Source organism: Penicillium diatomitis, assembly GCF_028827545.1.
Source record: "Penicillium diatomitis strain IBT 30728 chromosome Unknown utg000001l_segment0_segment0, whole genome shotgun sequence".
NCBI lineage: Eukaryota > Fungi > Ascomycota > Eurotiomycetes > Eurotiales > Aspergillaceae > Penicillium > Penicillium diatomitis.
Genome location: NW_026623173.1, coordinates 436,977 through 462,252, shown reverse-complemented (window position 1 = coordinate 462,252; position 25,276 = coordinate 436,977). Strand labels below are relative to the sequence as shown.

General features: G+C 51.9%; 7 protein-coding genes across 7 annotated transcripts; 5 read left to right on the top strand and 2 right to left on the bottom strand.

The window, feature by feature from the left end:
* Positions 1–1,943: 1,943 nt before the first annotated feature.
* Positions 1,944–4,089, top strand: N7539_000131 (uncharacterized protein; the record flags this gene model as incomplete). The annotated part of the gene is made up of 6 exons (XM_056929735.1): positions 1,944–2,103; positions 2,164–2,216; positions 2,284–3,111; positions 3,178–3,233; positions 3,300–3,675; positions 3,748–4,089. The coding sequence occupies 6 exons, from the start codon at positions 1,944–1,946 to the stop codon at positions 4,087–4,089; spliced, it is 1,815 nt and encodes a 604-aa protein (XP_056794028.1).
* A 959-nt stretch (positions 4,090–5,048) lies between these two features.
* Positions 5,049–6,490, top strand: N7539_000130 (amidohydrolase family protein; the record flags this gene model as incomplete). The annotated part of the gene is made up of 4 exons (XM_056929734.1): positions 5,049–5,456; positions 5,532–5,620; positions 5,694–6,149; positions 6,208–6,490. The coding sequence occupies 4 exons, from the start codon at positions 5,049–5,051 to the stop codon at positions 6,488–6,490; spliced, it is 1,236 nt and encodes a 411-aa protein (XP_056794027.1).
* A 512-nt stretch (positions 6,491–7,002) lies between these two features.
* Positions 7,003–9,483, top strand: N7539_000129 (acetyl/propionyl/methylcrotonyl-CoA carboxylase subunit alpha; the record flags this gene model as incomplete). Its single annotated transcript, XM_056929733.1, has 5 exons — positions 7,003–7,154; positions 7,238–7,436; positions 7,538–7,635; positions 7,688–9,320; positions 9,427–9,483. 5 exons carry the CDS (start codon positions 7,003–7,005, stop codon positions 9,481–9,483), a joined length of 2,139 nt encoding a protein of 712 aa, XP_056794026.1.
* A 3,719-nt stretch (positions 9,484–13,202) lies between these two features.
* N7539_000128 (uncharacterized protein) lies at positions 13,203–14,595 on the top strand (the record flags this gene model as incomplete). The annotated part of the gene is made up of 4 exons (XM_056929732.1): positions 13,203–13,617; positions 13,749–13,818; positions 13,918–14,343; positions 14,415–14,595. The coding sequence occupies 4 exons, from the start codon at positions 13,203–13,205 to the stop codon at positions 14,593–14,595; spliced, it is 1,092 nt and encodes a 363-aa protein (XP_056794025.1).
* An 807-nt stretch (positions 14,596–15,402) lies between these two features.
* On the bottom strand, positions 15,403–16,233 carry N7539_000127 (uncharacterized protein; the record flags this gene model as incomplete). The annotated part of the gene is made up of 1 exon (XM_056929731.1): positions 15,403–16,233. One exon carries the CDS (start codon positions 16,231–16,233, stop codon positions 15,403–15,405), a length of 831 nt encoding a protein of 276 aa, XP_056794024.1.
* Positions 16,234–17,760: 1,527 nt separating this feature from the next.
* Positions 17,761–19,755, bottom strand: N7539_000126 (uncharacterized protein; the record flags this gene model as incomplete). The annotated part of the gene is made up of 3 exons (XM_056929730.1): positions 17,761–18,674; positions 18,770–19,603; positions 19,737–19,755. The coding sequence occupies 3 exons, from the start codon at positions 19,753–19,755 to the stop codon at positions 17,761–17,763; spliced, it is 1,767 nt and encodes a 588-aa protein (XP_056794023.1).
* A 2,728-nt stretch (positions 19,756–22,483) lies between these two features.
* On the top strand, positions 22,484–24,800 carry N7539_000125 (uncharacterized protein; the record flags this gene model as incomplete). Its single annotated transcript, XM_056929729.1, has 4 exons — positions 22,484–23,067; positions 23,357–23,641; positions 23,750–24,006; positions 24,094–24,800. 4 exons carry the CDS (start codon positions 22,484–22,486, stop codon positions 24,798–24,800), a joined length of 1,833 nt encoding a protein of 610 aa, XP_056794022.1.
* Positions 24,801–25,276: the final 476 nt, after the last annotated feature.

Genomic DNA, 25,276 nt, shown 5'->3' with positions numbered 1-25,276 from the left:
GGTCGCTTCATTCTGAACGGATGGCATAAATTCGCCGATGCTGACACTGGGCCGCCGCTGCTGCTTTGTTTCGTCACTCCCAATTTCTCCAACCGTTCCCTGCAATGACGAGTGTACAGTTACACTGTACAGCTACACTATAGTCTATACGGTATACCCAGTCGAAGCCCCGCCTAATCTTTGCATCAAAACTGTGGTATATGACCGCGGACACACCTCACGTCATTATCCCGCACCTCATTTCTCTCTCTCACTGTCAACGCGACGAGAAACCGGACATTAGTCGAGTCCAGAGCATGCTTGACCCGAGTCACGGATTTGAAAGGGGGCGATGCCCAATCAAAGCTACAATCTTTGCCTCCATATCTGGTACATATCATAGTGCAGCAAGTCCCCGCTGCCGGCTGCTCTCATCAAGAGTCCTTAATTAAATCCACCAGCGACGAAATCAACACTCACAGCACGTCCATGAATCATGCGCAGCGTTGTTGATCATAGGTGCTGGGTACCTCACTTCCACCAAGTTGACACAGGGGTTTGAGATTACCGTAAGCCCCAATGAAAAGCTGCGAACTTGGGTTGGTCTTTCTCAGCGCGAGGGAAATTGATAGGACGACGGACGTCCATTTAGTCTCCGTGTCGAGATCCCGAGTTCCCCAATGTCCGGAAGGAATTACTTCCAGCCATACGAAGGACCGTTCATCGAATCAAGTTCTGTTAGACGGCCTCGGTTACAGCAGCGCTTCTGGTCGATCCGTGTTTGTTGCCATCAGGTGTGGTGGAGAAAGTCACAGTGCATGAAGCCAGGCATCGACATCTCCACTCTTCTGACACCCTAGCTCGAGTATACCCTTCATTAGGGTCCTCTCGAGAGAACGGCAAATCATGGTCTCTCCGGCTATTTCATTATATCGATCCAATAGTTTCTCTCGTACTTGATCCCTCAGACCATGCCTGACTTGGAGAATGTTGGGGTTTGGAACTATCGCTCGTGCTCGTTCTCCCGTTCAGTTGTCAAGTTCGTGTGCCGACATCCCGAGTCATCGCTTTGACTCCGTGTTTCCAGAAAGTTTCTGAACTTCGATGACTATTGCAAGTCTCCAAGTCTGGTAGATTAGGCTAAATACAGAGGAGTGTTTCTGTCCAGGTTCGTCTTCTCCCCGGTTCTCCAGCTCCCCCAGGTTCCAAGTCTTTGGACAACTCCAATCACCGCTATTCTGCTGGCGGACTAGGGGGCCCACTGCCGTCTTACGGCGCCGAGTCTGCCGGCACCCAACAGCGGCAAAACGCCACGAAGTCATCGGGCGTATTCTTGGCTCTTGGTTGTTGGCTAACGGATCAAGCAATCATGCTCAGGCGCACTCGCATCGCGGAGGGCACGGGCAGCCATCGTTTCCAATTTTGCTATCCCGGACACCGAGAGAGACCGTCGCAAACCCCAGATCCAGCGTACCAGAGTGAGAGGCAGTGGAAAAAGTGGGTGAACTCTGAATGAGTCGGGGAAAGGCGGAGAATGCTCCCCCCGCATCGGCCCAGAGCGGAGACGGGGGAACCCAATCAGTCCGTCAAAACGGCAGTGGAAGAGGCCATCAGTCGGCTGGCCCGAGTCCGGTCGAGAGGTGATTGGATCCGAGCCTACGTAAATGGAGGAGTCGGTCATACGGTGACTCGGTCATTTCCTGGATTTCGGACACATTCAAAATATCCGCAGACGCCTGGCCGGTTAATCTCATCCAGGATGACAAGCATGGCGGTGCGAAGGTCTGGTGCACCTGAAGCTTTCGGTCGGGACCGCACATGGCGTTTTAGCCGGACGCCTCAAGGGCGCCACCAATGCACGGTTTCTTTATAGGACGTTCGATCACCTTTGTTAGCCATCGAGAGCAGCGAAATTTTCTGTTGAATCGCAAGCCTGCTCCGCCTCGAGGATTTCTCCAACAATCATGGGTCATGGTACAGCTCCAGTGGGTGGTGGTGACCCCCACGACTTGTCGGCCAAGCGTCGGCAGTACGCTGGCGAGTCAGGCTTCAAAGGCCTGATCAGCAACGGTCGAACCTTTGCAATTGCTCTGTTTGCCTCGCTAGGGGGTCTCGTGTATGGATGTGAGTGATTGCACACGTTGATACTAGTCCTCATGATTAGATACTGACTCGGCGTCTCAGACAACCAAGGAATGTTCTCGTCGATCTTGACGATGCACGCTTTCCAGAATAGAGTAAGCTCGTTGTGCGATACGCACTGATTCTTCATAGACGCATGCCTCTGACATACCATTCTCCTAGATTCAAGGATATGCTGAAAAAACCGGTGCCCAACAAGCTATTGTTACCGCCATTCTCGAACTTGGAGCGTGGATTGGTAGTTTGATGAACGGTTATCTCGCCGATGCCATCGGTCGTCGCATGACCACCATCGTCGCTGTCGGCGTGTTCACTGTGGGTGTTATTGTGCAGGCGACCACCGCATCTGTCAGCTACATGTTTGCCGGTCGATTCGTCACAGGCCTGGGCGTCGGTAGTTTGAGTATGATTGTGCCTCTGTACAACGCTGAATTGGTGAGTCTCTGGTCTCTCTGGTTGATTGCGAACTGGCACGCCTGCGAAATAAAGCTGACTGTTGGGGCCTTTGCTGTGCAGGCACCACCCGAGATTCGTGGCTCTCTCGTTGCGGTCCAGCAATTAGCAATCACTTTCGGCATCATGGTCAGTTTCTGGATCGGTTACGGATGCAACTTCATTGGTGGAACTGGCGTCACTCAGTCCAATGCCGCCTGGTTAATTCCCGTCTGCATTCAGCTGATTCCTGCCTTGATCTTGGGAGCCGGCATGGCTTTCTTCATGCCACAATCACCTCGCCACCTCATCAACCAGGGTCGTGAGGAGGAATGCTTGAAGGTCCTATCATGGCTGCGCAACAAGTCAACTGATGACATGGGTGTGCGCATTGAGTTTCTCGAAATCAAGGCCATGTATCTCTTTGAGAAGGAGACCGCTGCCGCTAAATATCCTCAGTACCAAGATGGATCTCGCCACAGTAATTTTATGATTCTCGTCAATGACTACAAGTCACTTGTCACCAACCCGTCCTTGTTCAGGCGATCAGCCGTGGCTGTGAGTATCGACGATTGAATCATGTTGAAACGAGGAAGAAAACAGCTGACCTCTTTCTTAACATAGTGTTTGGTCATGACCTTCCAGCAATGGAACGGGATTAACGCGATCAACTACTACGCGTAAGTCGCGAGGCTCACCAACATCTTAAATCTCCGGGGACTAATTTTGACCCACGAATTTCTTAGGCCGTTCATTTTCCGCGGCATCGGCTTGGGTGGAAGCACTCTGGAGCTGCTCGCCACTGGTGTGGTGGGTATCATGGAATTTGTCTTTACTATCCCTGCTGTTCTTTACGTCGACAAATTCGGTCGAAAGAGCATCCTTCTTGCTGGCGCCATCGGTATGGCTTCTTGCCACTTCATTGTGGCTGGAATCATTGGAGGCTACGAAGGCCATTTCGAGACCAATAGAACCGCAGCTTGGGCGGGTGTTGCGTTCATTTGGATTTTCATCATCAACTTTGCCTACTCTTGGGGCCCCGTGGCTTGGATTGTCGTGTCTGAAGTCTTCCCCTTGTCCATGCGTGCCAAGGGTGTTGCACTGGGTGGTAGCAGTAACTGGGTGGGTGCTTTTCATGCAATGTTCTACTCTGGGAGACAACGGTGTCTTGTCAACTGACTAACATTCAACCAGCTCAACAACTTCGCAGTCGGAATGGCCACTTCGCCGTTCATCCATGCCTCCCAACTTGGTACCTTCATTTTCTTCGGAGTTATCACCGTCATTGGCGCCCTCTACGTCTTCTTCTTGGTGCCTGAAACCAAGGGCCGAACCCTGGAGGAGATGGACGAGCTTTTCGGTGCCACCGGTATGGCCACCGCCGATGAGGAGCGTAAGAGCCGTATTGAGCGCGAGATTGGGTTGCTCTCTCTTCTTGGAGCTGATGAGTCGCCGGAGCCCATGATGCACTCTCCGCTTGGAGATGATGCTAAGGTTTACCAGGAGCACGCCGATCTTCCCCGTGAGAAAGCGTGAAGCATGGCAGCAGTCACATGCAATAGCTCAATTGATTGAAGGTCATGTGATGCAGATTTGTTTGCATTCACTTCGCATACCACAAGACTGGTCTAATTACCAAGATTGCAATTTGATCCTCGCACCAGCATGATCTTTGATTGGTGATACTTTTTTTTGTTCTTGCGAACCTGTGAGGAGGCGTATCCTCCATTGTTTCCATGTCGTCTATTATTTTTGTGAAGGCCATACATTCACCTGTAATCATATAACAGAACTTACTACGCTGAATGATTTCTGCTGTCAACTTAGCCCCCGGTGTTTTTGGGTCAACCAGTCTAAAGGATTCGCGACCGTCAGATGTCGTTAGAACTGACTGGTAATGTTCCGGTCGAGTTTCGTAAGGTCTTACCATTGTAAGTTGATCCTGCGCATCCCTCCTACTTGGTCGGTGACCCAACTCCGCAAACCCCGCCAAAACTCCGCAAGTGGTACTGACAATAACCAAGCTGAACAAGTCGACTCTCAAGGCTCGGATTTTGGTCCCATCGCACTCCGCAACTCGCTTATTTCCAATCTCAGTAGGAAATTGAGCCGTTCTGATCGCATTGACACTTTTGACTCATGTTGTCAGCACGGTATACCCAAGTACACAGAGGGCCTAGCGCTTACCCGTGGACCTCTTCACTCCATCCGGAGATTGCAGGCTAGCGTCACTATTTGCGACTTCGCCTGACGTTTGGTAACGACCGAGCAATTGCGCGTCAGCTCCCCACTCGTTCAGCCTCACAGCACTATCGAATATACAACAATGTCTGATTAATAATTCATATCTATACGTAACGCCGAGAACCGCCTGTCAAATCTTTGCTCTCCTGCTCAGTATTTAAAGCCTGCGGTCGCCCACGTCTCTGGCGTCTCAAATCACGCTTAGTCTCTTCACTGCAAGTCTCTCACTGCACTTCAAGCTTCACTCTGCAATGTCTACCCTCATCCGCAATGCCCGCATTTTTGACGGCTTCTCAACCGTCTCGGAAAGCGGACACGTCCTGATTGAATCTGGTCGCATTGCAGCAATCTCCCTAAAGCAGCCGCTCTCTGCACCCGAGGGATGTGCCGTGGTTGATGCTCAAGGCTGTACCTTGTTACCAGGACTCATCGATGCTCATGTTCATGTCTTCCAGGATGTCCATCTCATCGAAACGGCTATCAAGTATGGTGTGACCACGGTGCTTGATATGCATAACGAGCGCGAATGGTTCAAGGAGATAAGTGCAGTTACGCGCCAACGAAACGATGTGTCGGATGTCAAGTCTTGTGGGAGTGGTGCGACGGTCAAGAATGGGTGGCCGTCCGCGATTTTGAGACTGGTATCTCAAGAGGAAAATGTCCGTTCTTTTCATCAAACTACTTTCCACTACGTTGGAAGACTTAATCTGTGCTGAGACGAAGAGTTTACACAGGTCGAGGAGCGTATATCCAATTGGCCCAACATTCACGACCAGCAATCTATCGACGAGTGCATAGCACTCAACAAAGCAGTGGGCGCATCGTACGTTTGATTTATCTTCTGATGCAGATCAATTTTCTGGAAATGAGTCTCCCGAGGCTAACATGGGCTTCAGTTTCACGAAGCTTATGCAAGAAGATGGCCATACAATGAAAATTCCTTTCCCGGAACGTCCTCTTCCAACGCCATCCCTCGAACTACAAAAGATGGTCGTAGAGGCATCGCACAAGGCGGGCTTTGTCGCTGTTGCTCACGCTCTTTCCAACCACTCAACCTTGCAAGTCCTGCGTGCCGGCGTCGATGGCTTGGCACATGCGTCAATCGATCCTGTCACTGATGAGATTGTTCAAGCTTTCAAAGAGAGCAATGCCTTTGTTGTCCCTACACTTGTAATCCACGCATCCTCAAGTGGCGAAGAGCAAGAGACTCGCGAGATATTTTCGAAGCATCTTCACGGAGCGGACCGAGAACACGCGATTGGATGTCTTCCCATTACCGCAGATCAATTTACCATCAACAATGTATACAATCAAGTGATTGCTCTCAAGGAGGCTGGCATCGACGTATTGTGGTAAGCCATGAGACCCCAAGACTTTGGCAAGCTTACCTTGGCTAATTGCTTTCTCAAGTGGTACGGACACGGCCGGTGATCTCCCCGGTACTCGACCTGGCATGTCAGTACATCAGGAGCTATGGATGCTGGTGAATCGATGTCGCTTCACTCCCATTGAAGCTCTCATCTCAGCGACTTCCAACATTTCGAAGCGATTTCATCTGGCCGATCGCGGGGTGATTGAGGAGGGTCGTCTCGCAGATTTACTTTTGGTGTCGGGGAATCCAACCGAGTCCATTGAGGCAATTTGTGACGTGAAGATTGTTTGGAGGAACGGTGAGAGAGTGGTCGACAACTAAGGTCATCTAACATGGACAAATTGTATCTCGAGAGCTAGATTGAGATCAGCTCGATGTTGATTTCAAGTCTTTGCTGTGATTTAGTAAAGGGGACTACGTACTCAAGTTCACCAGCAGATCTTACAAGTCGCTTAGTCTGACGCTAGAATTTGACTTTTCTCCTGATTTGAAACCATGCTGCAAAACTTCCTCCATAGATATCGATTCGTCAGGACTCGTAGTTTACTTTCAAAATACACTTCCTAATGCGGCTAGAGGAAACTGATGAGGTAAGCCTCGGCTTTCCCCGCAATCTCGCTTTGCGTCGGCTGAAGAAGGTCCGCAGCCCATTTGCAGCTTGCTTCTCTTGCAGCACGCGAATAAAACCAACCTCACTTTTTTTCACTGCCAAATTCAATTTCAACCTACATCTGTACGGGGACCAGATCATGGAATCAGACTAGAAAGATACAATCAACGCAATTCTCGTAAAGCATCCTCGCACCAACATACGCCGCCATCAATCGTGCGTCATGACGCTCTCCTCCTTTCTCCGCATCACCCCCCGCCTTGCACCGACTGCTATCCGACGGAGCGCAAGAGCTGCATCCTCGGTTGCAAGTACGTCACAGGCCAACAAGACTTTGGATTCAATATTGATTGCCAATCGTGGTGAAATCGCGCTGTAAGTGTCTCTCTACTATGAACATTCTGCTTCGGAGAGAGGGTGTGGGAACGTTGAACGGATTGGACTAATCGTCTGAATAGCCGGGTTGGGCGGACTGCCGCAGAGCACGGAATTCGTGTCACAACTCTCTACACTGACCCTGATAGCCGAGCACAACATGCTTTGAGTACACCGCATGCTTTTAACTTAGGCTCTGTATCGGCCTATTTGGATGGAGACCGCATTATTGAGATTGCAAAGCGAGAAGGGTGCCGTGGTATTCACCCTGGCTATGGGTTTGTGAGTGTCACCATTTTTTTTTTGTTTGCGACTTTGAAGTACTCAACGCCTTGCTTCAATCCCCAATCCCTACTTGGTGACTGACGGTCAACCGGCTCTAGTTGAGCGAGAACTCCGCTTTTGCTCGGAAATGTACAGAGGCCGGTATTGTGTTTATTGGCCCGCCATGGAAGGCTATCGAAGATATGGGTGACAAAAGGTATGACCCAGTGTTGCTCGGCTTAAGTACATTCAAATCTGACTTCCCACAGTCGGTCCAAGGAGATCATGCTCGCAGCCGGTGTGCCATGCGTGCCCGGCTACCACGGCCAGAATCAAGATCCCGCGTTCCTGGAGAGCGAAGCCGACAAAATCACATATCCGGTACTCATCAAGGCCATCAAGGGAGGTGGTGGAAAGGGTATGCGTATCGCACATTCCAAATCTGAGTTCCAGGCACAATTGCAATCCGCAAAGTCAGAAGCGATGAACTCGTTTGGAGATGATCATGTCCTGGTGGAAAAGTACATCACCACGCCGCGACACATTGAGGTGCAGGTCTTTGCAGACAAACACGGCAACTCTGTCGCTCTCGGTGAGCGAGACTGCAGTATTCAGCGCCGGCATCAGAAGATTCTCGAGGAATCTCCGGCTCCCCATCTTCCGGATGCTACTCGGAAGGATCTATGGGATAAGGCTCGTGCTGCCGCCCTTGCGGTCGGTTACGAGGGTGCTGGTACTGTGGAGTTCATCTTTGACAATGATTCGGGTGATTTCTACTTTATGGAGATGAACACTCGTCTCCAAGTTGAGCATCCCGTGACGGAGATGGTGACGGGCCAAGACTTGGTCCATTGGCAGATCATGGTGGCTGAGGGCGCCCCTCTGCCGATGACTCAAGAAGAGGTGGAACGGAACATTGCGCTCAGTGGTCATGCTATTGAAGCTCGTATCTATGCGGAAAACCCTGACATGGGATTCATCCCCGATTCTGGTCGGCTACTTCACGTTCGAACTCCTGCCACAAGCAAAGACGTCCGAATTGATGCTGGATTCGTGGAGGGCGATGATGTCTCTGCCCACTACGATCCCATGATCTCCAAATTGATTGTTCGTGGTGAGACCCGTGAAGAGGCGCTACGCAAGCTGGCCACCGCACTCGAGCAGTATGAAGTCGCTGGGCCTGTCACCAACATCGAGTTCTTGAAAACTGTCTGCCGCAGCGCAGATTTTATCGCTGGTGAAGTGGAGACTGGTTACATTGAGAAGCACCGGGAGGAACTGTTTGCTCCCAAGGTAATCGAGGATGAAGTCCTCGCCCAGGTTGCATTGGCCTGCCTGCACCGAGACATGCTCTCTGCTGCCGCCAGTCCCTCCGCGGGCCTCGCCGGAACCGCTGTTGGATTTGCGCCCAGTTACCAGCAGCGCCAGCTATCTTTCACTTCAACGACCGGTCCCGACGCTGAAGTCGAGACTTTTGATGTTCGCGTCCAGCAAACCGCGGATCAAACGTTCAATATTGAAGTCGGATCTCAGGTCTTCCCGCAAGTGACAAGTACCATGGACCCAACGTCTCGCGTAGTGACATCCTTCTTCGGCCACACGCGTCTGGATACTACCGTCGTGCAAGACGCAGAGATGGACATGGTCATTGCTTTCCAGCGCGGAAAGCAGTATCGTTTGGGAGTGCCACGGGCCAAGTGGATGGAAAAGGCTCTCGGCCTGAAGGACGTTGCCAACAGCGTGCTGGCACCGATGCCTTGCAAGGTCTTGCGCGTGGAGGTACAAGCGGGAGATGTGGTGGAGAAGGACCAGCCATTAGTGGTGATTGAGAGTATGAAGATGGAGACGGTGATTAGAAGCCCGCAACGTGGTACCATTGCTCGCGTGGTTCATCAGCAAGGTGTAAGTTGCTCCCACAAGCTCTTGCCTTTCTCATTCCCCCCCCATGGTTTCCCTCTTTTTTTTGCATATGGAAGGAACAGGATCCTAACAATTTCTCCCTTGACAGGATCAATGCAAGAGTGGCACCCCTCTTGTTGAGTTCGCCGATGAAAGCGAGTCGTAGAAGCAATGTAGAACGGGACAAGTAGATCCATGTCTGACAGAGGAACTGGGGAGTTTTGGTTCATGTGTTATTGTCTCATATTTGTTTTTGTTTTTTTTTTTTTTCTTTTTGGCGGGGGTGCATACCTTGATTCTTTGACTTGCTACGAACAATTTATATATCAGCTTCTCCGACGTTAAACTTGGTCTGACTTTTCCAAATGGATTTTCTTGGCCGATTCCAATCACTCTGCAGTCTGTTGGACACTGTACGAAATTAGATCGCCCTCTGAGATCGCCTGCCCGTGGGTGTGAAGTATCTACCAGACCAAGATATACGGGAGAAGACTCTCCAATAGGCATCGGGTCATGTCCATTCTCCTGCCCGTACGATCGTGACACGTTGTATGTCTTCCACCTGAAGCAATGAGTGACCACGAGGTCGGGCCGTTTGGTGATTCTGAATCTCTATGAATCTCTAGACGCGATCAATGCAAGAAGCTCAATATGGATGCGTCGACGAGTAGAGAAAATTCATGGCAGAAAGTGTCCTTGGATTTGACTGTAACTTGAAGTGCTAAATTGACTTTGCCAGGGCCAGCGGCGAATGATCTCCCTAATACTACTACCTGCGGTGCTAAACGCGTTGATGGGGACCTGACTTGAGTTACGGAGTGATGCTGTGCAGGACCTACAATATCATCCTATCTGTTCAGATGTTGTAGCACCTGTTGACCAGGGGGAACCTGCCCTCAGTGGGATTATAACCTCCCACGGAAAGCGGGATCTCACCCAACGCATGATCTCCAGCTGGTGCAAGTCTTGGCAGATCCTCCCATGCGGGCGAGGTATGCATTGCGCAATGTGTATGTCGATATGACACCAAGGGGCGGTAAGGAATGCATGTACCGTACTTTATTTCTCGCGGAGGCGGGAGGCGGAGGGCGGGATTCGGGAACGGTGACGGCATTTACACATTCTTCGATCGAGAAGGGGGCGTCTGCCGGAGGAGGGGGCATCGGTTCGTCGAGTCGTCGACACGTACAGTAACCCCCTACTATGAAAAGGGTAAGATGTTTGGCACATCTTAGGAGACGGCACTTCTCTGCACTGTGGTAGAGCGTCCCAGGCTTAAGGAAGCTCGTGCTGCAGTGTCGGATGTCTCATCTCCAAGACTCAACCGAGCAAGCTGCACGTGACGAATTGGATGGCAGGCAATCCCGAGTTCCCGACCGAATATGCAGTCGCCGGAAATAGAACAACAGCTCTCCACTCGGCAGTCCCCCAGAGAAAACAAAAAAAAAAAAAAACAACACAACACAACACAACACAACACAACACAACACAACACAACACAACACAACACAACACAACACAACACAACACAACACAACACAACACACAACAAAACAAAAGGTCGGCGGTCTGATCGCCGCAAAATGTCCCTGGTCTAGACTCAGCATAAATAGCAACCACTCCTCTGCACTTGAGTCTCGACCCGAAAGTGTTTGTCTTGGGCAAGTGTTGCTGCAGGGTGAGGGTCAGCTGGACCGGAGTGAAGATAGTCAGATCCATCATCCAACTGTCCCCAAGGGTCCCGTGATCGTGCGGTGATCGATCGATTACGGGCCTGGACCCAGCGGAAACCGACTGTGGGGTAGAGCGGGTCCGGGGGTCTGAACCCGGACCCATCAGAGGCCTTCACGAGCAAGAATTGGGGTCGGCAACTGGCCGGTTTCCAAGAGGTTGGGAAAAGCCTCTGTTGTCCAGCTGACCTTTTTTTTTTTTTCTTGGTCTTCGGACCAGAGCATACTGGGTAGACGATAAGCCACCGCGTGAATCGGCCCAGTGTACCAGTAGTAGTAATACTGGAAGTGGAGGATTCGTGGACTCTAGACGAGGGCTGCAGGAGTGCAGCGGTATCCGTGTCACTACACCATAAAGTGCTAGGTAGTATGTAATGAGCTGCAAAACATCAATGGAATGGTCAGCGTCTGTCGGAGGAGTACTTAGAACGCTACCTTCATACCTAGTACCAGTTACATCTTGGTACTATGTCTCTGGATTTGCACGGAGCTCATGTCACACAGCGAGGTCTACTAGCTGCATCGTTGAAACATGAGAATTTCAGGGTCGAGGTGCATGCATCAATGTAAAGGTCAGGTGGAGAGGAATGGTTGATGGGGTGTCCAGCCTGCCCTAAAGAGACGCCGTCCTCCCTCAATCCCCATCTTGACTCCAATGTACCCCAGTAGTACCCGCCCGAGTCTCTAGTAGAGACTCTCTACTAGTAGCAGTACCTGACTCTCTACTACTGAGAACTTAGTAGGTACGACCCGACCTAGGTAAGTAGTAGCTACATACTAGTAAGTTAGTACTCCTCTCTACCTTGTCTCTCAGGTCAGTTGGACTCTACTCTCTAGTACTCTACTAGTAGTACTCACTACTCAGGAATCGCGTCTCAATATCGAACCTAAAGTCTCAGCTCAGACAACTCAATTCCTTTGCGATCCACTTGGCGTTTTCAATCGCCCCACGCTCCATCGATCCCGTCCAGTTCACCACAGTCGTACTTACTGGAGATGTGGCTCTACCTACAAGTACCTATACTCCCGTGGTGTCACTACTACCACTCCCCCCAAGGTACTGTACCCATGGATACCTGGGCTAGCACGGACTCACCTCCTTGTCATGCAGTACTACTACTAACCACCAAGTAGCGACTCTTGCAGCAGGTCTTGACGCTGTCATCCCAGTACATCCGGCTACCAAGTCCAAGCCCCTGCCTGGCCTCTCCACTTCGGTACATCCCTGTACCCCCCAAGACTTGGCCCCAGCGGCAGTGAAGATCCCCGCCAGAGGCAAAAACAAACCGTTCGAGTCAACGGACTCCGCGATAGTCCACGTTGGCTCGCGGAGGTCCGGTGTTCATTTCTTCTGTCGGCGCCGAGCTTATTCTCGGCCGGTAGCATGCGAACAGACAGTATCTACTATGAACTTCATAGTATGTATGTACTACATCGTACATACTGGATAGTACATACTACATAGTACATACTACATACTACATACTACATACTACATACTACATACTACTACATACTACATACTACATACTATAGTATACTACATACTACATACTACGTACATAGTACATACTGTGTAAGTGTGTAGTGTGTGTGTAGTGTGTACCCTGTTGTTGTACTACTGACTCCAGGTCTGGATCTCCGTCGCCACTTGGGCAAAGCCTCGAGCTTCCGGTAACTCGGTGAAAGAGATAACCTCCACTATCGAAGCCATCGGGTCACATTCACGATCCAGGACACCTGGTGCCCTTTTTCACCCTTTCTTTTCCCCTTGAGTTCACGCAATAAATCACCCGCCACCCTTTTCCTGGAAGGCAACATACTCCCTACAATTTTGATCCACCTGGCATTTGCTGTTGAATTGATCATCCCCCGGGGAAGAGCGCTGCCTTGTTGTGCGCGTCAATCAACCTCCCTATCGCATTGTCTCCCTAGCTGGACACTCGACAGCTTCACACTCGACATCGTCCACTGTCAGCCTCCACATTTCCATTGTCTCCGTTCGTCCACCGAAGTTGACTGATCGCATTTTGACCGACCGCAATTCCCATCCTCTGTCATCTCCATCTCTCCCACCAGCATTCGGGCACCCATCACGTTCCCCTCTTCTTATTTGCCGCACTAGATCGCGAGTCATTGAACTCACCTGTCCAACATGCTTCATCGTGCGATCGCCCGCTCTGCCGTCAAGGCCCAGGCACTGGGCACAACCTCTCGTCCGGCTCTGCTCTCATCACAAGTTCGACAATTCTCATTCACTACACAGCGTTCCAACAACAAGTCCGACGACCCGGAAAATGATCCCCTTCTTCGGGCAAGCTCCCCGGAGCACCAGGGTAAATTCGCTCGCACCGACGAGAGCGTGCAAATTGAATATCCTCCCGACAGCGAAATGCCAGCTCAGCCCGTGGTCCAGGGGCGCGGAGGGATGCATTTCAAGCGCACATTGGCCCAGTTCTCCTTGGAGAATAAGGTCAGTTTGGTGACAGGTGGTGCGCGAGGGTTGGGTTTGGTGATGGGACAAGGATTGGTTGCGTCGGGGTCAGATCTGGCCATCGTGGATTTGAACAGTAAGTGTGTCCCTAATTCGAACGGACACGGAGTGAGCAGGACTGTATGATTGAAGCCATACGTCTGTTTCCTCTAAATTTCTGATCGAATGGCGAAGTCTTGGTGACCTGCGCTAATCCCAGTCCTGCAGAGGCCGAGGCCGAAGAACAGGCTGGAAAGCTCGTCGAACAATTCCGCAAGGAGAACCCTGGACTTGAGCAGTGAGTTTGATTCATCCCGGGCAAGTGCAAATGACCCGTGCATCCACGAGGTCCGTCATTCAATTCACTGACTTCTCGCGTATCTTGAAAAAAAAAAAGAATGCCCAACGTCACCGCTCACTACGCCGATGTCTCGAACCCAACTTCCGTCCAAGAAGCGCTTGCTGAAATTCTGGAGAAGCACAAGCGCATCGACAACCTCGTCACATCAGCCGGTTTCACAGAGAACTTCGACGCCATCAGCTACCCATTTGACCGCATGAAGAAGCTCTGGGGCGTCAACGTGGACGGTACCTACCTGTTTGCGACGGGCGTGGCCAAACATCTGATGGAACGCAAGGCCCCGGGAAGCATTGTCATGATCGGATCCATGTCCGGATCCATCGTCAACGTGCCCCAGCCACAGGCCCCATACAACGCCGCCAAAGCTGCGGTGCGTCATCTGGCGGCTTCGTTGGCCGTCGAGTGGGCGGCCCAGGATATCCGAGTGAACTGCATCAGCCCGGGATACATGTTGACCGCACTGTGAGTGGCACGATCCCTGCTCATAGTAATGATTGCAAGCTTCCGGAAATACTGACGACAACCTGCCTTAGTACACGCAAAATCCTTGATGAAAACCCCCAGCTCCGTGACAAGTGGATCTCCCTGATTCCCGCCGGTAAAATGGGAACTCCGGAGGACCTGATGGGAGCGGTAACGTTCCTGCTCAGTGATGCCTCCAAGTATATTACGGGTGCAGATCTTCGCGTCGATGGCGGTTACACCTTGACTTGAGCTCTTGAACCCGAAATCTTATTCTCGACTTTGTTCTCGGGCATCACTCGACCACATGCTCGATGAATTTATTATTGCCGGTTGTGCACGCTTCAAAATGGAGGCACGTACCGTTTGCTGTGCAAGCATAAAGCGCGACCATGTTCGACGCAAAGTTGATGGTTATTCTCCCCCAAGAAGCCAATCATATCCCATCTTCGTTTGAGATTAACCCATAAGCATTGTTTTACTCGCATACAAATATCACACAGCGTTTGCCTTGCCTACTTGTGGAACTGCTGGCTGTCCCGCCCCCCCCCCCCCCCCCCGGTTCGGGCCGTGCCGAATCCGAATCCGTAGTCTGTGGAAGTGGACTTTATGAAAGGGTCCTCATCCATCACGAAGTACATATCATTACAGTCATTTCAGATCAAGAGATCATCACGATGCATGACCTGGTCTATAGACGGGGCTTTCCAAGGGAATGCGCTACATGTCTTCAAGGTTTTCTCCGTTCTACAATCGACCCCTCGCAGAGTTGCGCTTGGACTCGACATGCGAATCATCAGATGGAGATGCTCTCACAATCCATAATTTAAAAAACCTCCAGGAACGGTGTAAGTTTCTGATCAATTTCCCCAGACTCCAAAAAAGTAAACAGACATGAGCTTCGGCATGGTACACCGACCGCTGGAATCGCAACTGCCCATGACAATTAAGGAATCTAACCTCACCGACTCCGCACTCCCAATCTGTCCCGCAGTTCAGGTTACAAGAAAACAAAAGGAGAGAGTGTATTGCCCTGATCAGATCCCATCAAGGCGTCATTCAGAACTGATTGTCCTTTTCAACATCCATCTCGTCTCCTCGTGCAGCCCGTCGACTCTTCAACCACCGCAGCAAGACGAACGACGCCGTGGCGACCCACATCAAGAGGTTGATCAAGTCCACCCAGACGGCATGGCGCATTCGATTGATCTTTGCAGCGTCTCCCAGCGGGGAGATTGCAGGTGTTGTTGTCGTCGTCGTATTATTCGCACTTCCATGCGCAGTGTCTCGCTTTCCCGAAGAGTCCGCACCATGCGTCGTCACCGGATAGACACCGATATACATCTTTCCAAAGATGCCAAACATGGTCAACCACAGGATACACAGGATAAACTCCCACACAAACTGAGGAAGTCGTAACTGGGACCTGCCCACGCCAGCACCGGCACCACCCTTCAACGAACGCATTATCAAGGGAACTCCAAAGCTCACTCCCGCCGTCAGCGTTGCCAAGACCGCCACAGTCAACGCAAATACCCATCTAGCTCGAGCTGACTCCCCATTCTCATGGTCATGATGCACATCCCGTCCGTACAGCCCGACAACAGTCAATCCAAAGACGATCTGGAGGAAGCGCAGGCCAGCGGTGAAGATAGCCATGATCTTGGCTCGCTTGCTCATCTGGGCTTCGGCAGGTGGGAAATGGAGGTCTGCGCCGGGTCCGATGTTGGCCGGGTAGTTGGCCATGTGGATGGGAGCTTCGGGGCCGTGATTGTAGGCGTTGCCTGGTTGTTGGAATTGGTCGGCTTGTTTGGCTTGTTTTTTGGCAGCGTGGTGCTTTTTGGCTTTGGAGACGCCGAATTTGAGGAGGGGGACGACGAGGAAAGACATTGTTTTGGGATGGATTTGGTGTTCCGTTGGTTGGTTGGATGAGTGAGGTGTTTTGCTGAGTTGAGCAAGAGGAAATGTGTGTATGTTGCAATGGGTCCTTCTCTTTTAAAAGAATGAAGATGCGACCGGCGCGAAATAAGACTATTCTGAGTGAACGGAAAGAAAGATGTAAGATGGGTGACTTCTTGGCCGTCCAGTCGTGGACTGTAATGCAAGATAGACAGGCAGGTACAATCGGGATTGCGATGGCAGATTAACCGGTAATCACCACGAAGACCCGTGCAATAAAAAAAAAATGGTTCTCGGACTGATTCAAGGCTAGCTTGAGGAATGAATGATGAATGCTGAGAATTCTGGAACTTCAGAAGATGCAAGAATGCAAGTATAAGAGGGAAATCAAAAAGGAAAATAAGAAGAAAGAAGAAGAGACAGTCGATGCTGATGTTTGTTTGAATCGCCTTTCATCGACCGGAAACATCTCGCACTTTATACACCTCTTTGCCTGGTCCTCACCAGCCAAATCAGGCAGCCTGTCAACGAGGTATCTCTTTGCCTGTCCATTCTTTGCATGACTTCGTCTCCCAAGACCCAACCTGAGTCGCAGACTCCACCAGGTCGGCTACTGATTGTGCCTGCTACTCCACAGTCCACACAACAACCACCTGTCAAAGAAACATGAAACACTCTCCGCGGTGTCGTGGAGCGTAGAAATCAAATCTGGCTGGCACCCAGCATTCTTTGAAGAATAGAGGATCCCTTGACCCGGAGACATCATTGGTCATCCACTAATTGGCAGAGAGAGCCTCAGGTGGGATCGGCGCTAAAGTTAAAAAAAGGAGGGCTAAGATTTCGGTTCGCGCGCGCCAACGGGAAAGCAATGGCCGTTTCAGACTGGGCCTTTGTATAGCCGAGTTAGTCAAATCAGAGGTCTGATGCTATTCTTGTACAATGGAAGTTCAAGTTGGCGGCGAAGTCTCGATTGCTTCCAAAGACGACTTGTTTGTTCCTGTCCGTCCGGCTACTACATACTACTATCGCATCGCCTTTCATCTGGAGCGCGTGCGCCGAAGGCATCACCGCCCGCTCACAGGAGAGTCACGTGGATTGTGCACTTGAATACAGTCACGTGGACAATTCGAGTATCAAGTTAGGGTTGACAAAGGCATCGCAGTCAACGACTCAAGGTATCCTGGCTTCAGCGGTCCAATACTCGGACTCACATCGCGTCCCGTACCAAATGCAAGCTGACTTGATTATCGGAGCATAATTACATGAAGTGGAAACGATGCCATCCGCAATCGTGATTAGCATTGCTCTCGGACACCCGACTCAGTTCCCTCATATGAATGAAGCCTCATATGGTATGGATTACATTCGTTGGATTTCTATGAGCACTCGGAGAACGTGGATGAATATTTGAATTGGCAATACTCAAACATTAATATGAGTCTCGCAATCCTAAGAAAATAACTCGACCCACCACAAGCACCAAATCAACGGTCCCGGATCAAGCTCAGCAAAGGCCGGTTAGTGAGACTTAGGATCTTCACCCGCTTTTACAACTCCGCTAGGAGGACTGGTCACCGCTGGCTTATGAGCCGCAGAATGTACCGCGGGTAGCGGAGGTCTGAGTTCTGCAGGCGAGACAGGATCCTGCCCGGGAATCGATCCCTGGTCGTCGTCGTAATAATCGTGGCCAAGGTATTCGTCATCGAGATGGCCAGATCCCGCGGCGGAAGAGTGATCAACCGAGGCGCGATCATAGCCCGGTTGGTAGTTTTGATGATAGGCGGCAGACTTGGAGTTCTTCGGCGCCTTCTTGGTCTTGCGGCCTTTCATCTTAGCCTTTTCGAGAAGACGCTTTTTCTCCGCCAATCGCTTCCGCTCCCTGCGATCCTTGATCTCGTACTGACGGATGAGAGCCTCTGGTGGGTGTCCGAAGATGCTCTCATACTCGCAAAACTCGCAAATCCAGATATCCTCCAGGCGAGGCGGATGGTGGATGTTGGCGTATTGCTGTTGGATTTTGCGCTGCCGGGCGGCCGTCCCATAGACGCTTCCAGGGGAAAGCTTCTTCTTACGTCCGACCTGAGCTTGACCACCCTGTGTAGGAGGCGGTTGTGCCCCATGATTCGCCTGCTGATGCGCGGGCCCCGAACCAGGGGGGCTGGTAGGACCGCGCGACCCAGGGTACCCACGTGGGAGCTGGGTAGTTGGAGCGAGCGGAGATGCAGGTGATCGGTACGAGCTCGGGTATGGGTCTCGTTGCAGTGCCATCCCTTTAGACGAGTCTGACTCACAGGTGAAAGTGAACTGGGTCTTGGCAGGGTTGGAACTCTCTTGATCCAACAAGCTCCCATTTTCCGCGCCGTGGGATGGGGTCAACAAAGTAGCCGCCTTGGCGATCGCCGTGGAGATGATACCTTGATCGGAGAATTCGCCTTCGTAATGGGTCAGCAAGCAGTACGTGAGAGGAGAAAACGGCATGACATGAGGGGATCAACGAAAGTTCAGATGAAAGAAAAGCATGGCATACCTGAAGATCCAGGAGAGGACATTAATACATCTCGACGGCTCGGTGCCCTGGCCGTACTGGTCATCCATGCGTTCTGCGCGTTGGCGGATAAAGGATTTCGCCCAGTGCTCATGCGAGTCGATCCGCGTCCAAGACGACCACGACCTGATCCGGAGATACCACTTGTCAAGGGTGAGGCAGGATTCCCATCTCCATAGTAGGTGCCCGTCGTGGAGTCTTCGCTAGCGGGTGGAGGACTTGATGGTTTTGAACTAAAGATACCCATATTGGCGAATTCTGGGGAGAGCGCTGTGTGGTGAGGGACTAGGTTTCCCGGAGTGGGAATTTTTCTTTTCTTCTTGTTGTTTGTGTTTTCAAAGGCGTCGTAACCATCAGGCCCTATGGATCTTTGAGTATCCTCTCGCTCATCGCGTGCTGTCTCCCTCTGACCGTTCCCTTCACTCATGGCTGGGGCGGTGAAACCGCGATGCCGAGGACTCGCACCTGCAGACATGGATCTTCGAAATCCAGCACTGCGCCGAACGACGACAGGTCCGTCTTCGTCCCCGCTCTCGAGCTCGATAGCTGTTTCAAAGTCGTGGCTGTCCGCCTCGGGGGTGAGCTCGTGCCTATCAATCGCCTTTTGCCGGGCGTAGGCTTTTCCATGCGGGGCCACTTCTTCCGTGTCCCCAACGCCGTAGAAAATCTGCGACGCTGGTGGAGTTGGTGGATAGTGAATTGTGTCCGCGGCGTCGATCGACAATCGCGAGCGTAAGCTCCGTCGCGGAAGAGGTCGGATCAGACGATCAGGATAGATGGGAGAGGGTGTATCAGGGGCAGAGTTGAACGTCCCGTCTACACAAGTGTACACACCAGGTCAGTAACCTTTGTTCTCATCGTTTCTTTCCCGACAAACAGGCCGCGAGCCTTCCAGGTATGAGGCCCGGCGTCGATCAAGTGGACCCGAAACTCTCCAGAGTTGACATACTCAGTGTAGCAGTCATCATGCACGTCCTCGCACCTCCTTCCACGATGCTGCGCGTGGAAAAAGGAGCTTCCAGCGAGTCCCCACCCCCTTGATTCACAATTGTATCTTTTCACGACGCTATCACAAAACCCGCGTGGGTGGTGCTTGCGGTTATAAACGGAGTATGATTGTGCAAAAGTTTCGGAGCAGGACCTCTTCGGGGAAATTGACTACAGGTCGGGAAACATGAGGGTTAGTCGGTCTGCAGGACATTGCAAGAAAGTGAACTGAGAGCAGACACATTGACTGACACAGCCTGTCGTGAAACGTGTTATGAATGAAGATCTCGCCTCCCAACAAGCTACCTCGGCCGTCCACAACCACAGACGATCTGGAAGTGTGCAGGGTAGAGAACGGAGGTGAACCCACGTCGTTATGAACCAAATCCGAGCCACGCTCGATCTCGATACGCCAGACTATCGCCTAGGCCTGAATGATATGCCGGCTCTCCAGAGCTGAGGAGCTAAAATACCGGAGGGTGATCGAATGACGATGCGGAGGGGTCAAGTTGATGAAGCGAAAGACCAGCGAGTCACGGGAATTCGGGACACACACACTAGCCCGATTGGGTCGGGCAGCCAAGCGGGCACACCTTCCCGGTCCGAGTGATTACTACTCCGGTAGTTGTGGTGTTGCGTCTGTTAACAGGTTCGATCGATCACCGTGACGGGTTGCGACATACACATGTACGACTACATCTGGAGGTATGGCCATGTGTATTTGTGGAGGGGAAAATAATCCCCATGGTCTGGAGTCAGTAGTAGTACTCATGATTGTTGTCTGATCGACGACTGTCGGATTGAACGTGTGATTTGTCATCGCGATCTGGTGGAAGCACTAGGTCCTCCGAGCAGAAGACTTAGCATATCATTTCCAGCAACGGGTACTGTGATATGGTTTTACTCGTAGTCTCGTGCAGGTCTCGTACTGTCAGACAGGGATCTTGATTCACAAATTCTGCCATGGTTGCCACCCGTATGCTCGGTAACTTCCTCGATGCATTTTACACGACTGGGGAGATAATCAAAGCGTTTACACCTTTGGACAATCACCGGGATAGCTTACGGAATTGATGTAGAAGAGGTCGTGTAGGGTCACTGCGCCGGAGATGCTGTTCTGGTACAGTAGCCTCTACGTAGTGCAGTACGACTCGCGGAGTCCGAATATCTTGGCCGCGATAGTCAAGCCGCACCGGACCCCAAGTATGGAGTCAAACTTCCGAGTAACAGTTCGAGCGCAATCGTATCGCAATGACCGGATCCAACATGGCTGTGTCCGCCGCGTATGTCCCAGTATCTGTGTCGTGAATGCGCAGTATGTGTGAGAGGGCGGAAACAACTCTCTGCCAACTTCACGATTCGGAGGCCGCTGGGCCTACCCCACCTTCACCTTAAAGAATTTGCGATTCTTTTCCTGCATCCCTCAGACGCGTGCTTCAACATGACAGAGTCCGAGAATCCCCAGAGTTGGCGACCAGAACAGCACGTTCACCGAGTCAACAGATCATCGGCACGAATGAGACCCATCTGTTGTGAGAGATCTGCACGAAGGTACAAGGTTTTATCGCGGGTCGACCGTGGCAAGGCGTGAGCGAACGGAAGATAGAAATGGCTCGAGGAACTGAGGTTCGTCAACTGAGTCAACACCATAGACGCCAGAATTCGCCCGCCTCCAATTTTCCGATCGTTCACTGAAAATGCTCAGAGTATTGGAGCCATGGTCAACGGTGTCGAGCGACGGGTGCAAGAAATTGCAATCTAATCAACGGCGACACGACCCAAAAGGCGGTAAAAGCTTTGGCGCGTCGAGAGGCGTCGAGCGACGGAGAGCGGGGAATACGAAATACAATAGCGCTCACCTGAGGACAACCCGGAAATTCGAGACTGCCCTCTTAACGTCACGGGCAGAAAATGGTTGATCGAGGGTTCTTATCCTGTTCCCAAACCACCACCACCCTCATCATCAACAGGATCGTCACCGCCCGGTGCAGGGCCCAAGGAACAAGGCGTCATGTCATTTCTACTTTTCAGCAGTTCCTGTGGCGTTGTGGAGTTGAGAATCATCTTCATCGCGATGGCCCTCCATCCTTGAATGCCTCGTAAGCCTGACCCTCGGAAGTTGATGCTACTACAGTACTCCTACGGTACTATCATAATGGTATAGTGGTACCTTCGCCGGTGGCAGAGAAGATGACGAGCGCAGAAGTGGATTCGAACTGCAACCACAGCTCCATTTCCCGACCATGGCCGCTGTCGGCTGCCAGAGGGGAAAGCCGGCCGATTGGATCTTTTTGGAGTCGGTCCCGTTCCGGCGCTTTTCTCTCTCTGACTGAATGTGCTCGCTGCCTCCCACTCTTCCCCTCTGCAACGGCTTGTCTGTCAAAAGCTCTTCGTCCTTGTCCCGTGTACTATGTAGTCATTCGGCTCCTGATTGAGCCCTGTGACGCCTCATCTTCATTCTACCACTGCGATTCTGATCGTTGATTTCTTCTCCCCTCCTTCGACCATCCTCCAACCCCCCAAAAGCTCTGCCAATTGCGCGTCCAGAGCTCGTCAGAACCGATTCTGCCCTCTGGAGCAACTTGTGCCTCCTCTCCCAAAGCATTCCCCGTGTTCGCGGGTTAGATCGTACTGGTCTGACAGTCCGTCGCCCGGCATCGTTTATATTTTGCAGGATCGGCTCCTCGAGCAACATCATTCTGTCCCGTCATGTCGCCTCGTCGCTCCTCGCGAGCTCGCACCACGCAGCCATCTCCGGCTCTCCTCCAACACACCAATTCCTCCAGCTCCAATAACTCCCACCCTCGCGAGCGAAACACTCGATCTCACCACAAAACAAACTCCCCTCATCGGTCCTCCGGCCATCGTTCTCAGTCCAGTGACGACCATGACACTGGCTCGAGGCCGGATCTGCCCCAAACACGTCAGCGCCAGCGCACTCGTGGTGATAATCATGGCACCAACCGAGAGGATGATGAGGATGATGTTGAAGAAGATGAGGAGGAGGAGATAACTCGGTGTCTTTGCGGTCAGCAAGATTATCCAGGGTTGCCTCCATCTCGTCGGGACGCTCTCGGTCGCATGGACGTCAAACAAGACGAAGGCGTTGCAACCACGGATACGTCTGATCTACTGCCGGACGACCTAGGAAGCATGTTCATTCAGTGTGACTCATGCAAGGTGTGGCAGCACGGTGGGTGTGTGGGTATCATGGATGAGGAGATGAGCCCCGACGAGTACTTTTGCGAAAAATGTCGCAAGGATTTACACAGAATCCGTGGCGAGCCCAACGGGTAAGTTGTCATCACACCAACCAATTCCAGCTACCCTTAAACCTTTCGATGCCAATTGTGAGCTGGCTGGGTGGCTGTCTCGCAAGCGGGACTGAAAAAATCGCTCTAATGCGTCAGCGCTGGCTTCCACGAGCCAGGCTACCCCGGATCGCTCTACTGCTCTGGTGGCACTGTAACCATGCCTACATCTTCGCTTGATCTAACCGGAACCTCTTTCTCGATCAATCTCCGTTCTGGTCGTCTTCACTCATCAAATTGCGTTCAGTGACAACTGCTAACAGCCTCGCAGACAGCACTCGTCAACCTATCTCCCTGTGGCTCCAGCGTCATCACCTGCGCCATCTTCCCGAGCATCCTCCCATGATACCTCACGACGCTCGAGGGACTTGAAATCGCGAGGTAGCGAAGGCGCATCGAATCCTAAGCGGCGATCGACAATGAACAGCCGGGACGCTGCTTACGACGAGGAAGAATTGATTCGGCGCGCCATTGAGGAGAGTAAGGAAGAGACCAAGAGCAACGAAGATGAGACAGCCCCGCGACTGAGCAAGCGGAGCCGGAGTGAAAGTGAATCGTACGCAAGGCATCTCTTTTGTTTTTTTTTTTTGCCCCCACTCATCCTCTGAACGACCTGGCCGCAGCCCTTGTGCCGAATTGAGTCGGCTGACCATCTTCATCCTAGGAACAGACGCAGCTCAAAGCGCCCACGAACCTCATCCCCTTCACCAACTGTAATTGCCAAGCCGAGCCCTCCACTGTCCCGGGTACCATCTGAGGACGAGTCCAAACCGAAACCCACCAATGGCACACGACGGCAAAGAGCGACATCGCGTGGCCAGCGAGACAAAGAGCCCACCAAGGAACCGGAGGAGCGAGAGCCCGAAGTACCCGAGGCTGGTGCACGTCGCAAGGACAGGCCTAATCGACGCAGAGGCGATGGTAAGTCATATTCTGGCCAGGGACGGGTGCGCTTTCTGAGATCGAACTTTGACTGACGACTTTTGTTTTTCGTTTTCACAACTGCAGAATCCGAAGTAGACGTTGGGTCTCCAACCAAGGCCGCAGCTCCAGCGCCCCCGCCTCCCGAGCCCGAGCCAGCTCAGCCTAGTCCGATCACTCCCACTCCACAGGAAGCAACACCCGCGCGGCCCTCGACACGAAAGTCGGGACGTCCTCCAGCTCGTCGTGGCGGGCGAGTGGGACGGAATCAATATACGAAAGATCGAGATACAAATGGCAACGGCACCGAGTCACCGCGACGAGGTCATTCGCATGATATCGGAAGTGACTCTCCTCGTATTGGATATACCAATGGCGCTCACGTGAATGGTGGTGACACAGGGCGACCAAACAAGTCTCGCCATATGCACGCACAGCGCACAACGATGAATGAGATGAAGCGGCGTGTGGCCGCCATCTTGGAGTTCATCTCTCGAATGCAGGTGGAGATGGCAGTCAACGGCGAGAACCCCCTCACACCCACTGGGAATGGCGATCGAACTCAAGGATTACTGTTGAAGAACATGGTCGACCAAATTGACAGCGCCATGGTTTCCACTGTCAGTGACGGCGGAGAATCATTACCAGCAATGACCGACGGTGAAGGCACTGCGTCGTTAGTCTCAGCCCATGAAAAGGACTTCAAAGACCTGAGCAGCATCGAAATGATGGACGTGCTCACACGACACTTGTTGAAATGGCAGCAAGAGTATGGCAAATTTGGAGAGCGGTAGCGGTCAGTCTGAACTTATGAGCATGCCAACCAACACGGCTTCGGTCTGGTCTTTTTTCTCTCCACGGCTTCCTTCTTCTCATTATCGTCACCACTGTGCTTCCTCTGGTCAAAATCCTCTCGCATTTGGATGTTCCTGCTCTCACCTCATAAGATACCCCTCTATACGTTTACTCCTTGCGCAAGCCCCGAGTCGGCCCTCTCACCTTTGACGATTTACTTTACCCTTGGTTCTAAACCGGTGCATCATTTATGTCCACATCATTCTGGGTCTGCTATTTCTTCTCTTTGTATATTATGGTTGTCAACTGCATTGTTGAGTGGTCTCTTTTTTTATGTGTGTCGGCGTGAGATTGATTTTCGACGCCTCATCCGCTCTGTGATCGTTTCGGCGTCATGCTTTTGTGTGTTTTTCTATATACTTCTTGGCAGCCGGCCATGAACCTCTCATGCTGAGATGCTTCAACTTGTGGCACT